This window comes from Ruditapes philippinarum, unplaced genomic scaffold, assembly GCF_026571515.1.
Source record: "Ruditapes philippinarum isolate M1 unplaced genomic scaffold, ASM2657151v2 ctg2125_1_1_1_1, whole genome shotgun sequence".
Lineage (NCBI taxonomy): Eukaryota > Metazoa > Mollusca > Bivalvia > Venerida > Veneridae > Ruditapes > Ruditapes philippinarum.
The window spans coordinates 303126-319850 of record NW_026856260.1 but is presented as its reverse complement, the minus strand read 5'-3'; the positions used below and the strand labels follow the sequence as shown (position 1 = coordinate 319850).

Below are 16725 nucleotides of genomic sequence, written 5' to 3'. Positions count from 1 at the left end.
TGGGTGTATAAATGATAATAATGTCTGTAATGTATGCATTGCACAAGAGATGTGTGAGGAACAGGTTTATCAACCAAACATATTAACTATATAATCATATAAAACAACCTAATTCAAAATCTAGACAATCTATGCATTTTACAAAATGTCAATAATTCCTAAAAATCAAAATGTCAAAAATCTTTAAAAATCTAATTTTACAGAGGGGTTTTGAGGAGTGGTCTGGGCAGAGTAAATATTTTGATTTCTTTTCCATAAAATGGATGTTTTTGTCCAGATTCACAGATGGACAATTTCAGATAAGATATTTAGCCTGGTATGGGTTAAGAAAGCGATCTTACTGTTTTAAAGAGGGAGTACGGAGAGATAATTATTTAATAATTTTTTTTTTTTCTGGGTCTGCGTTTTGTTTTTTTTAAGATGAAAAGTCAAAGCTATCTGAATACAACTACATGGTAAATACTTCTATAGAAATTCTAAATATATTCTAAGTAAACATGTGTTTATTTGAGACTTTTTTTAACTCATAATTTTCTTCAATAAGAGGAAAGAATATACATGTATAAAAGTTTGCCATTTACTAAAGTCCTCATATTAATTTAATATTGCTATAACAAAATAGTCTGACACACCTATACTTGCAGTTTTCATATCTACATTTTCTAACATTAAATTATCTCCATATTTTATAGGTAATATTTACTTGTATATTGCCTTAGTAAACATAATTTTACGCTATTTAATCATTATTATTGTTATTCCACAAGCTTTTATCATCAGAATATTTGTCAGAAAGAACAAAAATAAAGTAAAGTAAACATTTACCAACATGTCTTAACGATATACAGTAAACTCCACTTATAACGATATGGCATATAGCAATGCTGTAACCACTTATTTTCAAATTGATTGCCTATCGGGTATAACCATATCCGGATATAACAATATAAATTTGGCTGTCCCATGAATAGCGTTATTAGCAGAGTTTACTGTATAGCATTCTAATATTATAATATTTCACTTCTTTATCAAATTTTTACACTAAACTACTGTTTTGCTATTCTGAAGTAATTTTTTTCATGTCATTAGATTGATTTCTGTTTCATAAAGTGTGTACCTGAAAAAAATCAATTTCAATTCTGAAATGTATGTGAAATAGGTTTTAAGGTGGTGAAATTCCTTTAAGAAAACAAAATATGAAATACCCACAAAACTTCTAGGGAGGTTGATAGAATATCTTGTATTGAATATTTATTTAGGGTCACTAAATGTTATACTAGTATAAAGAAAGATCTTGTATTTAATATTTATTTAGGGTGACTAAATGTTATACTAGTATAAAGAATGGTTATAATTGATTTTTTAAATAATTAAAGTCATTACATAAATCCTTCAAAAAGTGGACAATACACAAGGTCATAAGATTTTCTACTTCTTATATCAATAAATAAACACCAAGTGCAGTCTTATAACAAAAGCTTAGAGAAAAACAGGACATATCTATACTATATTTTAACCAGAACTGTGAGACCAGACTCTTATTCTCTGTACTTAAAATAATAAGACAATAATTCTAATGTATCTAGCGGGGAGTTGCAGTTACGTGTACTAAGAAATAATAATCATAACCAATATTTATAATAAATCCAACAAACATGATCATGGGGAGAAATTGGTAACAACTTTATAGAATCTATTTACAGAATAATATGCATAGTTAATTCAATTTGATTGTGTTTAATATTACGTATGAACTGACTTCAAGGTTATTACGACAGGAGACCAGCTTGGTAAAATGAAACTGCCATTGGTCAATTTCAAAATAAAGATACAAAATCAACCAATCAGATGCTGCCATTTAAGACTGGTTCCCAACCTCATTTTTTTTATAAACTGGACCCTGGCTTCAAACAAGATTTAAAGGTCTTGGTGTGCTTTTCTTTCAAGAACTTATAAAACAAACCATGGTAGTGGTTTACTCACAACTTTCTGGACGGACAACTACAAAAATAATCTTTCTGTGTTTATTTTTTGTGGAAATATTCTACAACTGGTTAACGAACCTGATAAAAATGAAAAGTCTAGTTTCTTTAACTGTTATTTCAAAACCTTGTATACTATTTTCAAGTAAAAAATTGCTATGTGATGATATCCATGTATTCTACAGTTTTATAGAATTCCTCACAGCATTTAAACCTGATTAAGATAACATATGAGTGTGCAAGGAGTCTACTGATGAATAAACTGTTTTTCATGTGTGCTTTGCGTGAATATTTCAAGAAAAGGTCACTATCAGCCCTATTTTGCCAAAATCTTATGCATAAATGTTCAAATTTCTGAACTATTCAAAGTATAACTATACTTAGTAAAAATAAACAGCTTTGCACTTTCATCCAGAAAACTGTCACTTATAAAATGAGATCAATTTTTATGCAAATACTTACAAAGGAATAGTCATAATTACAAATGAAATATAAAATTGTTGAAAACAGCATTCTTATAATGTGTCCTTAAAGAAAGGTGTTTGCTTTCATTTGAAAAATAAAATAAAACTAAATGCTACAAAATCTTACAAAGCAGGTGGAGTAAAAAGGAACAGCCACATGATAACTTAAGATCGGGAGTAAAAAAACAACAGCAGGATTATAAAACAAGAGAAAAAGGGGAAAATCTCCTGTAACCAAACAGTTGTAGCATTAAGTCTATTACTCTTCATTCAGTTTGAATACATTAGTATAAAATGGAAAACATCTGAACCTGTTTATAATTTTAATAAACAACCCCTTAGGGGAGTTTACGTTCACCCCAACCATAAACAGAAGGGTGATGTATATTATATATTTAATGATATGCAAAAGCACATAGTGCTGTTTGTCCAACTTTATTTGCTAAAAAAGCATAACTCTCAGCATGATGCAAACACAACATTTGCAAAACAAACCCCAACAACTTAATACCTTGGTTATTAATTCATTCAAGCTGTAATTATCATATCAAATCTCATATGATATAGGAAAACCTCATTTACTCTCCGTTAATTATAACTGGTATTATTTCATAATTGACCGATCACCCATGAAAATAATTCACCACATCATGTAATTTAACAACTATCTTCTACACAGCATCAGAACATAGAATACATTTTTCATCGTGGGTACAAGCAAGTGAACAACTATTATACATACAAAAATAAAGACAATGTTAGAGTAACGTTATTATCACACATTGACCAAAGATCACAATGGTTTTTTTAAGAGACATTTTATTTACAGATACACCTCTACCTGCTTATACAATAAATTTTAATAACAAACCAGATCATTTCTTACAATTATACACCAACATAGCACAAATGGCGCTACACAAATATTCGGTCAGACTTGCCTACCTCTGTTAAAAAATTCCGACAGAGGCAATTCAGGTGTTCTCTTTCCATACAATCAACATTTTTTTTATCATTTATTATTTCTGTACAAAAAGGGCTTCATGGCAAATGTCTGCAAAGATTTATTTATTCATTTATTAACATTCTAGAAAAATAAATTTTATCTTATTTACAAGGAAAAAAACTTTACTTCTTCATCATAGAACAATCATAATATTTGACATGCAAAAATGTTCTTTGCTCAAAAAAGCCTGCCGATGATGCAAATCTTTTTTTTCTTCGTTGGACACCCTCAAGTAGAGAATTCTCACATTTAAATATAAAATCAATCTAAAAAAAATTACAAATAAATTTGAAAAAGTGGAATAATAATTCAAAATATATTAAAAAAAAATTTGAATGAAGTTTTACTTTCAACTTTAGGTTAAAAATGGAAGAAAAAAAAAAAGAATGAAATTTAAAAAAAAAAATCAATTATACTATCGGATAATTTCAGCATCACATGTCCTAGCAATAACACAATATAAACTGTTCTCTTTCAAAAAATAATACTTCTTTTGTTAAATTTTCTACAAAAATGTTTTTTTTTAATAATGAATGGTGCTTGAAACAATTCCTGATGACTTCAACGAACACATTTTCTCCCATATTCTCAGGATTTTGTCTTGATATATATGTATATATACACACAGAGGTTAAGACACAAAGTATTCCTAGAGATAACTATAACAGTACGTCCAACCCTTCATGCATAAATGGCAGCACATAAATCTTTTTAAGTGTGGTTAAATAAAAGTGTCATGCTTCCTCCTTCTGCTTTCACATTCACATGACTTTATCAAGCCATCCCATTGGATAATGTTCCCAGTCACATGACAATGACAGCACATGTGATTGGACAATGCACCAACATACAGGTCACATGATTTTCACTGAGCTATGTGATTGGACAATAAAGCAAGGAATTACGCACTGGAACAATCTCCACCACACAAGAACGATGAGCAAATTGTCACACTGGTTATAAAATGCTTTCTAGATAATAAAGAGTAGGCGTTATTTAGCACATAATTCACTGATTATATTTCCTACTAGTTTCAAAACACATAGAACCAGCAATCCATACAGCTGTTTTTCTTTCTCATTTGTTTTCATTTCAACGTTTAACTATCGGCATCATCCGAGTCAGAATCTGAGGAAGAAAGTGTATCATTGAGTTCATGCGTGTTTGGTAGATACACAGGGATATGTTTAGGGCTCCATGGTTTTGGTATAGCTTTAACCATCCCATTTAGAGGACCGTTTCGCTGTTGTACTTGTTTGGTGAGGTTCTGAAACTCTTTCATATCATCTTCGGTTATTTCATAATCCTCTTCGTCAGCCTCGTTCCAACCCATCTCTCGAAGCAGTCTGAAATACAACCAATATTGTATATAAAACCATCACATTAGTGCAGTAATAGATTAACTCTTATTCAGTTCAATAGGAGTTAGTCTGTTACTGCACTAAGATGATGAGACAGACATCATACAACACCAGTCCATAGACAGTATCATTAATTGATAGAATTATATCTGTACTTTATTGAAGAATTACTGCTGAACATAGAAATTTATCTTTGGTCGAACCACAGCAAACTGTTATAAGCAAAGAAAATGTAAAATACAAAATAATTTAGCAGTTGCTAAATTCAAACAATGACAATATAATGATTTAATTGTACTTTAAAAAAACTTTGGTCCTAGCTAGACAAGGAATAGGACTTTCATTGGAAAACAATAAAGTTACAATATGGTAAAAATATCAAATGCATCTGAAGTTAAAAATAAGAGTCAAAAATTAAGAATAAATTTATCAGACATCTATATTCTCTGATATACGTACCTTTGCTCTGCTTCTAGAGAACTAGATAAATTGCTATCATCCTCATGTAAACCTAGACCATCTACACCATTGACAATATCCTCCGACTCCCCTGACCGCCGCAACTTAAAATACACATGTGAAAGTGTAAATTTTATAACATCTATTACATAATATCTCTTACACAAATGATCTAACGAGATTCATAGTTAGTAAACAAATTTTAAAAACGCTCTATTTACTATGTCAGACTAGCAAACTAAAATCCATTTCCAGAGTTTTCATTTTTATCCCAGGAAACAGATGCGCCAAAGAAAACAGCCGATTTTGCCAACATAAATACCATCGATTTCAACAGCATTTTAACTGATGATAACAATCGTCAATCTGATAATGAAAACCCTGCATTTCAATCATTCCGAGGAAAAGAATGACGAGCCCAAATCTACATAATCGTACTTTACTACAGTTTCTTTTTCATACTGTTAAAAATTCAGCTTAAACTTTGTCAACCTTGAAATGCCTTTATATCACAATGGACAGTTCCAAATTTTAAAAGCAGGAAAAGTCCATTACACCAGGGAGGTAAGGCTTAAAAAAAAATGTACCTTCTCATCCTCTTGACGTAAGGTTTTCAGGAAATGACTTTTTTTATCAGACAGTGTTTTTGGTTGAGTAACAAATCTGGTGTTAAGGATATCCATTGGTGGAGTAGATGGCTGAGTACCCTGAAATATAGATTGTCAATATTGTTTACATTCTTTCACAATTATTTCAGACAACCCTACATGCTGTTCATATCTTTTTTTAATTATCATACGAGGTCTTGTATGCTATTCACTCATAATTTAGAGGTATTGTATGCTATTCACTCATACCTTAGAGGTTTTGTATGCAATTCATTTTTATCTAAAGAGGTCTTGTATGCATTTCACTCATAATTTAGAGGTCTTTTATGCTATTAACTCATACTTTAGAGGTTTTGTATGCTATTAACTCATACTTTAGAGGTTTTGTATGCTATTCCAGGTCATGTCTGCTATTCTCTCAGGTCTTGTTTGCTATTCACTCATATTAAAGACTCTTGCATGCTATTCACTCAGGTCTTAAGAGGACTTGATTGCTACTCACTCATATCATAGAGGTCTTGTAAGCTCATACATCTTTTCACCTTAGATTAAGCATACAAGCAAAGAGTTTCCAGAAATGTGAATTTGAAAAGACATAGACATTTCGCAAACTAGCAAATTGTTTCCAGCAATCAGTATGTAAATCAAAGAACATCTTTTATGACCTCTTGAGTGTGTATGTTTCAAAGAAAACATGATAAATTCTAAAACCAGACTTTACAAACATAAAATGTTATGACTTTAAAAATCCACCCAGTATTAATGTATTCTGTATATTAACATACATGTAGAGAAATTCATTCATGCAACTATAGCAAGCAAGTTTTCAAGTGTAACATTTCATTCCATAAAACAAATTAACTAAAGAAAGACTATGAAGAGAAAAAAAATAGAAGTGAACCAAAATACACTTGCTATTTTGCGATAAAAGAGCAATGTACAAAATTATTCAATTCTTTCACCCCTTTTTCGCTTGTAAACAGCCAAGATAAGAATATTTCATTATTACTGGCAGATGTATGATCAGCCATTTAGATAGCTAAGCAATGTTACAAAGAAAATGAATAACCAGCAAGAAAACACCATTATTATATTATATTTGATTAATGGGAACTCAGATGCAAGTTAACTAAAATTTGATAAATAGTATGTTGCACTGGCTATTGGATCACAACAACAAGGTTATTAAAAGAAAACATTTTTTAACAATTTACAAGCATGTGTTTTCTTAACAGACTATCTCTCATGCAAGTAGCAAAATAAGCTAACACTTCTCATTGCAAGAATACTAAATGAGCCGTGTCATGACAAAACCAACATTATGGGTTTGCGACCAGCATGGATCCAGACCAGCCTGCGCATCCAGGCAGTCTGATCAGGATCCATGCTGTTCGCTTACAAACTGTATAACAAGTAGAGAAACTGATTGTGGACAGCATGGATCCTGATCAGACTGCGCGGACGCGCAGGCTGATCTGGATCTATGCTTGTCGCAAACGCATTATGTTGGTTTTGTCATGACGCGGCTCAAATAAAGAAAAGATTTTAATAAATATACCTCTCTCGTGCCTCCTGGGTTACTAGAACTACTTGTGGGAGTGTTGGGTTTGAGACCTGCGTATGTGCCCGTTTCTCGTGGATAGCTGCCATTCATTCGGGCCGGTCTTCGAGGAATATTGGTCTTCAAATGGACAAATCATGCATTAATGAAGATGTTTGGTTAAAAGAACAACGTTATATGTGAATAAACCAGCATTCAACTTTCAGTGGGAAAATATAATACTTATATAAATTTATTTAAATGTACTGCACTGATTTTATTATTACACTAGTTACATTTTTGATATTATATTTTATGAAGAAGTCCACAAGTAAACTGACAACTATTTTCTCTATCCTACAAAGGGACTATTTGGTTTGGTACAAACATGCAATTCCCTAAAATTAAACAAGAGCACCACATGCTGTGTTTACGCTCATCTGTAAAGGGAAATGACTATCAACAATCAATTTTAAGTGAAAAAGGGGCATAACTCCAAAAATATAGCTTTCCAAATGATGCCCCTTGGTTTGCAACTGCATCTTGTCACTATAACAAGTATGCTATGTTTCATTTTGATAACTTTTAAAATGTTTGAACAATCATTTAAGGGATACATAAAAGTTTCTGCAAGACGATGATGACAATGACACAGCGATCACAATAATATGACATTTTCTTCGGAACAGACAAGCTAAAAATTCATTTTTTCTTAAAGAAGACAGCTAACAGACGACATTAGTAAGCCACCTGGTGATAAATGACATGTCTTCGGTAGCGAATAGAAAATCAGTCCGACAAGACTCCAATGCTAAATGCTGTCAAGCATTTATAGATCCCTACTCTGAACATCAAGACAGATCAAGTATAATGGTATAAAAAAGTTAAAACGCAGACAAGATTTTGTTCACAATTTGATAGTTGATACACACAACTGATCCCGTCCAATCTCACTTTTTGCACATTTCATTCCCTTAATGCTCATAAAAAAATATTTTATAAAACAAGTCAGGATAATCTACATCAATAATTGAAGTCAAACAAACTTATCATATTAGATGTAATTGAACTTATTATTAAATTGAATTATAAGATTAACATACAAACATGAAACAATTCAATGTAGCAACTAAATACTGGATATCAAAATAATAATAAAACCATGCCAGAAATCTAACAAACACCACATAATAAAACAAACAATATTATACAAAAATACACTTCCTTCATAAAAATTTATCATTTTAAACTTAATCATATGAAGCTATAACCCCCTGACCACACCCCGCCCCTTTTTAACCCTCCCTCCCTGGCGGCTCAGATCTTATAAAGAGTTGACATGATAAAAAGCAATGCAAGATTTACTAACCCATTACGCAATATACACGCCTTTTAACGCCTTTTTCACCAACCCCCTTTTTTGATGTCTCTAATGGTGAAAAAATGCCTTATTTAGGCCCCCAACACTTGTTTTTGTTTCAGAAATGTTGTTAAAAAAATAGGGCTGCAACGATACACCAAATGTTCAATTCGATTCGATTTCGATTTTATACACTCCGATTCGATTTTTTTCGATTTTATACATTTCTGATTACTTATTTATCTTTGGTATATAATTCTGCTTGTCTGCTCCAAAAGTGAGTGGCCTTGTGCTTTGCTTTTCTGTTGTAATATAACTATTATATAAACTTATTTGACTTAATAATTGTGTTTATGAGAATAAAAAGCTCTTGTCTATTTGGAAAATAATTTTAATCAGGCAAATAATCATTAATCTCAGTAACATGACCCCTGAACATGACTATCACAGATACCTTCTGCTGACTAGGAATTGAACAAAGTATGTAAATTGTAAAGTAAATAATAATGAACAAAGTTTCACAAGGTTGTCAGAACTGATATTCAGATATTCTGTTTATAATTCCCATATTATGTAAAATGAATAATCAATCCTAATGTCAGTGTTGTCACACAATACTTCTTAGTCTAGTAAACAATACACATGAAATTATCACTTTTTTCACACTTGACTAAAGAAATAATAATCAATCCCAATGTCAAATATGCCTACTTACTGTAGTACTCAACATACAAAAAATTAAAATGTTCTTGAAATTATGAATTAATGATGACTGTTCTCAGACTCTCATTTAATGATGACTGTTCTCAGACTCTCAGATAGTAACACTAAAATGTCACATAAAGTTTGATTCAAACTACACTTTTAAGCAACCAACTGTCAACAGACCTTTTTGCTGAACTTGAACTAGGCATGTCATGCTTACCAAACAAATCCACATCGTATTTTCGTTTATATGTTGCATTAAATTAGACGTACTACCGGACTTTGGATATGACACTTCCGTAAAGCATATTTTGCAAGTAGCTTTATCCGTGTCCTGGCCTTCACAAAACCCAAAGTGTTCCCAAACCTTTGATTTTAATTTTTTAGGAGGATTTTTTAATTTTATTTTATCAACATTGATGTTGGTAGCCATTTTGACTTGTTTGCCGAAAATAAAACATTACGCGCCCACTGATTGGATGACTGAGTTTTAACTGGCCAATCGTATGTAACGTGATAAAGCGCGAAGGGAAAGACTAAAACTCTCACTTTTTCCAATGTTTATTTTTGGGTGGGGAATCGAATCGAAAATGTTACAGTTGGTATCGGGAATCGAATCGGCGCTCATAAAACCGTTTTTCGATGCATCGTTGCGCCTCCATAAAAAAAGTGACCACTTTTTCAGCGGCCCCCCAACCAAAAGATACATCAGGGGGTTGCCAGAAGGGGGATGTGCCCCCTTCTGTTTGGGGGGGTTTGAAGGGGGCGGAGTCCCCCTCATCGCCAAGAAAATTTTGGTCTTGTGAGAGGCTATAAATGACCCCAGATTGATCATTAGGTAACGTGTAACCAACGCTGAAAAGCATTTGACTCTATCTCAATCCATTGAGAAGTTGCAGCACTTTGAAATCAATTTTGATGGAAAAAATCAACGCAAAATAGTGATTTTTGACAATTGTGAGATGTCCCCTCGTTGCCATGGTAACAGAAAATTTAAGCCTGAGCATGTGTTTTCAAAGGAAATGGTCCAGTCAACATTTATGCCAAGTTTGATTAGTGTTGAAGCAGTTTTTATAGTATTATAGCAATTTGAACTTGTAACGGGAGACTTTTCAATGAAAACAGCCATTTTTCACAAAATGCTCATGAAGTAATGGGTTAACTTGAAGTCTTTAAAATAACTTATACGTATAGAAAACAACTAAGCCAGATGAGTTTATTCACGCTACTGATTCAGTGCATAATTTTTCAGTCATCCATATGAAATTCCCCAAAAGAAAGAAACACATTTTTGGATCAGTATTCAGTAAACTGTGAGCTTACCTTATTAGGGACAAGGTTTTTGTAGATATTTGCATCTCTTAGCACTTTAGACTGACTAGAATCATTTGACTCTTCCCCTGGTTTACCATTACTTCCCTTTGGTGGATTGTCTGAAATAACACACAAGTTAGTTATAAAGAAATACAGTACAATAAAATGTATACAACTGAGAAATGACAAATTAATTTTGTTCATATAACTATCAAAATAACATGCCTTAGCCATGGATATACTATCAGGGCATTATCAGGCCTCTTCCTAGCTATTTTGGAAAAAAGTACCTTGCCCAGTTTTGGAAATTTTGCACCGTATAATTAATTTTGAATTTGTTCATATAACTATCAAAATAAATGTCTTGACTATCAGGTATTTATCATATATTTGGAACCTTTTGAAACATCCTTCATGCTCTTTTGGCATAGTATTTTGAATTGTTCAAATTGTTCATTCTAACCAATGCAAATATTCAAAGCATAAAAAACATAAAATTTGACAATAAAATGTGTGGAAACATCTAATACCCTGCTGGAAAGAACTCTAGCAATTTGTCAGTTTTGGTTATCATACTTTATTGCATTTTTGCTGAGAATACAATGAATAGAGGTGCTAGTGAAAATAGAAAAAAAATCTGCACTTCTGTATCAATTTGAAATGTAAATGTGATAAAAAAATTATATATTATAAAATGACTATTGTATTAACTTTAAAAATAAACATGTTAAAGAACTTCATATTTAAAACAACACTCAGTAGATACATAATCTTTTCTACAATGTAAGAATGTAAATGAGCCGTGCCATGACAAAACCAACTTAGTGCGTTTGCGACCAGCATAGATCCAGACCAGCCTGCGCATTCGCGCAGTCTGATCAAGATCCATGCTATTCGCTTAACAACCCTATTACAAGTAGAGAAACTGATATGGAATAGCATGGATCCTGATCCTGAATCCATGCTAGTCGCAAACGCACTATGTTGGTTTTGTCATGACGTGGCTCAAATGTTCATACTAAGAACTTACCCCAAACACCTGTCCCGTTCATCTGTTTACTGCTGCCTTGATTTGATGATGGTTTTTCTTCACCATTTAATGACGGCTGTAAATACAAGATATAAACCAATGGGTTTTATGAACTGTTTAAAGTCAACATTTATAGGTTGCTTTACTTCATATATCTTGAAAAGTCACAATATCACAGACTTTAACATTGTCATACAATATAGTACACAAATGCATCTGCCAAAGTGATGAACTATCAAATATGATGCATTAAATGGTAATAAACAAACAGATAAATGACTTTCAACTTATTTTCAGGAAAATCATGCAAATAAGAAACTCTACGTATTTCATATTCATGAAGTAACATGCAGTCTAGTCAGTGTGTTTTTCAGCAATTTTTCATCATTTTCAAATTTAAGACCAGAACAATCAACATTTTTGTTAAATTTTTTCTGAAAATTCATTTTCATCATATGCTTACAAAATCATCATTAAATGGTTTCTCTTTCTCCGTGTCCTTGTCTTTCTTCTCGTCTTTATCTTTTCCTTCTTTTGAATTGCTGCGGCCTTCCTTTTCATAGTAGTTTCGTTTAGCACCACCTCGGCCAGGAGGATAGTTGTTGTAGTATGGTTCGTTACCATAGTAATCATAAGGTGGTATGAAGTCGTAATATGGTGGATAGCCTACATTCATACCCTGAAATAACAAACATGTTCAATTGATCAATATCTAACATCTATACTCTCGAAATAGCAAACATGTTTCACTGATAAATATTTTAGAAAGCATTGATTTTATGATTAAAACTGTGTACATGTGTTTGACAAGTGTTTAGCTTTGAAGTTTAAAGACTTTTAACCCTTTAAAGCGTCATTTATTCATTACCTTAAAAGCAATTAAAGAAAAACTTTTTTTTTCATGATTTTTACCATGGATTATGTGATTTGTGTGTATTTTATCAAACAACTTTTTAAAAATGACCTACACAATATTTAATGTCACTGATTTTCAATATCAACAGTCTGTAATTGGTACCTTATACTACTAACAAAGCAATATTAAGTATACTGTATTGGTTCAACTATTTTTACATAACTTCAGGAACACCACTTGAGTGTTCAAAAAATCTTCTTCCAACAAGATTGTATGTTAATTTGAAAGTGACCATCAATGTGGATCACTAAAGAGCCAAGTTGAACTTCTGTTCTCATAAACTCAAAATTATGAAACTTTACAATTTCATACCAAATGAATTTGCCTTTCTACATTCTACTCCATATACTTAAACCTATCAAATAATTCACTTTTACAATATCAAATAATTCCCTTTGACCATACCAAATAGTTCATCACTGAGTCTTTGAATTCAACACTTCATGGAGACAGACTTTAACATTTATTACCTGTCCTGCCCCGTATCTTGCATGAGGATGTTGATATTTGCTGTCCCTTTGACCCCCAGATCTTAACAATGATGGCTGCGAGCTGTAGTGCATTCCGTACTTGTCAGGGTAGCTGTACCCATTGTAGTAGCCATACGGTGCATACGTGTAGTAGTAGTCATCATCGACTGAATGGTGCCGGAACTTGCTGCTGCCACCTGATGGAAATCGCTTGCCTATAAAAGGGAAATTTATTTTGGTCTGTTTAGCAGCATATAAAATAAGTTTGTTTTTTTCCCAATCAATTATCACTTTTACTAATCCTTAGTTGCGAACACCATTTACGAATGTTAAAGTCTTGCCAAGGAAATATAGCATTTTTTTAACAGTATTTAATTAATCTGACAAATAAGATGTTGCTTTAAAAGAATATATCATATCAAAGGAAAATGGATATAGATAAAAGCTCATATATATTTAAATATGTATGATGTTGCTTAAAATAACATCTACATGTATAACATAAATAAAAGGAAATAACAAACTACATTTGTGTATTGGGAAGGACAAAAAGCCTGAAATAAAGACTAGTGAGTGGAAACTACCAGTATAGCTTTTTGCAGAAGCTGTGATCGTGCAGAGGATATAATGTTATATAAATAAAAATTACAATCCAATATCGATTGTTTTTTCTTCTCAGTATAAAAGCAAAGAGAAAAGTCTAAAAAATAGTATTCATATCACTTGAGATACATGAAGTAAATAAAACAAGGACATGTTTCCTAAGAGAACATTTTCCTTTAAGGATTAAAAGAAATAACTACAATCGTTGATGCTAAGACACTTGCAGTACATTTGGATTTTTTATTCAGGGGATTAAAGAAATACAAATAAAATTGCAGAAAAACGGTGGCATTAGAAAAGATCTATCAAGTCCGGGGCTCATTTTTGCATTCCATTCTCAAAAGCACCTTCCATGGCGAAAAACAAGAAAAGAAAAGTGGATATTGCCAAAACTGATAATTTACAAGCATGAAGACTTAGGAAGACCAAACAATATCTAACAGATTTAAGACTACAGCGTCACTACACCAGAATATACATGTATGTTCCAGGTGGTTACAGGAGGGAATAGCCAGGCAGCTATTCGGGAGTAATGCGCATCCCTTACTTTCGTCAATTTTATGTTCTAATGAAAACTGCCGATGCAGCCTACTTGAATCATATGGATGTTTGTGTGATAGGGCAGATTCTTCCCTATGATAATTACGATTAAACCTATCTTCGGAGCTTGTCTCACCTTGTTTATTACCGGGTGGCTTCTGAAAAATATAAACATAAACGTCATTAGCTGAAGTTGCAATGCTAGTGATTTTTACCAGTAGAAAATTTGTCAATATTCAGAATATTTCCTAGACCATCCTGTAGGGAATATTTTTTAATTTACGCTGCTGTGTAAAAAATTTAATTCCCAACATATTACTATTTTTCCACATTATAAATTTATATTAAGTAACATTGTTTTAAGTATTATTAAGCAGTGTTTGTATTCAAATACATACAGTCCTAAAATACCATACACTGCACTTGTATCAATTTTCAATCACACATATGAAACTTTTTTTTAAATATCCACTACTCTGAAAACTTTTATCAATCGAAGACATTATTAACTTCAGCAAAGAAATTATTTGAAAGAACCGAGTCAATGCATACAGATGTAATTCCTTCATACCAAGTGTTGTTTTTACATGTACATGTAATTCCTACCAAAATAGTTTTAGATGTATGGACTACCAATTTAAATGAATGAAAGTTGTACAAATATTAATGATAAAACTTACAGAATTCTCAGAGTTAGGAATTTTCAGCCAAGCCGGAGCAAAGTCATGCTTTGGAGCGTTATTTGTGGCCATCCTAAACCATAGCCATAAGGCTGTAAAGAGATATATAAATATAAAATTACATTCAAGATAAACATAAGCATAATTCATTTGCTACTCAATGTCAACAGACTATTGAAATAAGTAGAAGTTGCTATTGGAATTTTGCCATTAGAAACTTTCAACCAGGCACATCATGAATAAGCCATCAGGCTCATTAAAAGTATTTAAGCAGGTAATATTTTGATCTTTGATCTGCTGCCAATTGAAAATAGCAATTTCCTTGACTAAAGTAAGAACATGCAACATATCTCTTCTAATATAAAGAAAGTCTTAATTTTATGATTACGAGTTGTACCACTATCCATAATTTAAAAAAAAAACTACCGGAAAGTACAGTATTCTTATGTCAGTAGGGTATTTCAAAAAGCAGAAACACAGTAAAAAGCTAAATGTAATTGAGAATTACTTCTGTTTAGAAAATTGTTATATAATTAGATCCCTGATAGACATCAAAAATTTACCTAACTCACCTAAGATAAGTCTGTTTAAAGACCAATAATTTTCTTGCACTTCTCTATTGTATCTGACCAAATTTGTCAAAATTATGTTATTACAACTTGCTTCTATATAGATTAAAATTCAAATATAAAATAAATTTCAACTGTCTTCTAAGGCACTTAATGTCTGAGCACAAAAGCGAACTTCAACAGAACCTGAGCAAAAATAAGATAGCACCGCAATGAGGCTGATGGTCTGTTGTAAAATGTCCAGGAATGAAGACTGTCTTTGTTAGAATATTTCCTTTGCAAAGCAGCAAGTGCTTGCAATTCACACTAAATGCTACAAAATATCTTCCTCCATCTTCAGAAATTGTATCCACATGAATAAATGTGATAAAATTTCCTCAATTGGTATTCCTTTCCTTCTGAAATGATTTTATGATCACAAAGTCATCTTGTTAAAAGTTATAGAAAACTTTAATAGAAAGATTTTATCAATTTCACATCAATAAAACAGCATTTTGTGTTAGTTAACATTGGTAAACTGAACGTATAGAAACGCATGTTATTGTTCTGGTCGTAGTAAAAACGCGGTGCTAAAAAGGTCACATTTTCTTTTTCGCTTTCCTTGAATATATTTGATTAATGGACTTAAAAATTTAATTAATGGGGATTCTTCTACAACAAAGAACAGTTGAAACTACTCTCTAACTACTGCCATCTCAATTTCTTGTAAATAAAGCGATAAATGTACAATATTTTTAATTTTCAATTCCCTCCATCAAAATGGCGAATATTTTTTCCCAGAGTTCAAATTTCCGGTTAAATTTGGCTAAATATCGTACCAAAACCGTATGATACCGTGTCACAGACGAAAGACCAAAAAAGAAGGTTAAACTAGCTTATTTACAAACGCCTTTTCGCGGGCAAATCTCGAAAAATGGGAAAACTGAAATTTTGCCCATCCAAGGTATATAGTGCATGAACTGGTGTAAGTTAAATGGTAGCAAGACACTTCACCCCCCAGACACTTCCCCCCTCAAATTTTGAAGACACTTCACCGCTCAAGACACTTCACCCCGCAAAATTATTAAGACACTTCACCCCTCATCCAATTTTTTTCTATAAAGTAAATAAGCCAACAA

General features: G+C 32.1%; 1 protein-coding gene across 3 annotated transcripts; it reads right to left on the bottom strand.

Moving 5' to 3' along the window:
• Window positions 1-2517: 2517 nt before the first annotated feature.
• Window positions 2518-16400, bottom strand: LOC132746012 (vasculin-like protein 1). Of its 3 annotated transcripts, none has more exons than XM_060735056.1 (11): window positions 15611-16398; window positions 15039-15130; window positions 14366-14516; window positions 13216-13430; window positions 12293-12508; window positions 11830-11905; window positions 10809-10918; window positions 7439-7561; window positions 5860-5979; window positions 5273-5376; window positions 2518-4798 (listed from the first exon to the last, which is right to left on the bottom strand). In XM_060735056.1, the coding sequence occupies exons 2-11, from the start codon at window positions 15108-15110 to the stop codon at window positions 4552-4554; spliced, it is 1434 nt and encodes a 477-aa protein (XP_060591039.1). In that variant the 5' UTR covers window positions 15111-15130; window positions 15611-16398; the 3' UTR covers window positions 2518-4551. The 3 variants fall into 3 exon arrangements, with proteins under 3 accessions (XP_060591039.1, XP_060591041.1, XP_060591040.1); XM_060735058.1 differs by having other exon boundaries at window positions 14495-14516; window positions 15611-16397; XM_060735057.1 differs by lacking the exon at window positions 7439-7561 and having other exon boundaries at window positions 15611-16400.
• Window positions 16401-16725: the final 325 nt, after the last annotated feature.

Excerpts from the sequence above, each read along its gene's own strand:
- LOC132746012 (XM_060735056.1), bottom strand. The coding sequence starts at position 15,110 with ATGGCCACAAATAACGCTCCAAAGCATGACTTTGCTCCGGCTTGGCTG. Across the intron at positions 11,906-12,292 it reads AACCATTTAATGATGATTTT|CCGTCATTAAATGGTGAAGA; the intron begins GTAAGCATATGA and ends TTGTATTTACAG. Across the intron at positions 10,919-11,829 it reads GAACGGGACAGGTGTTTGGG|ACAATCCACCAAAGGGAAGT; the intron begins GTAAGTTCTTAG and ends GTGTTATTTCAG.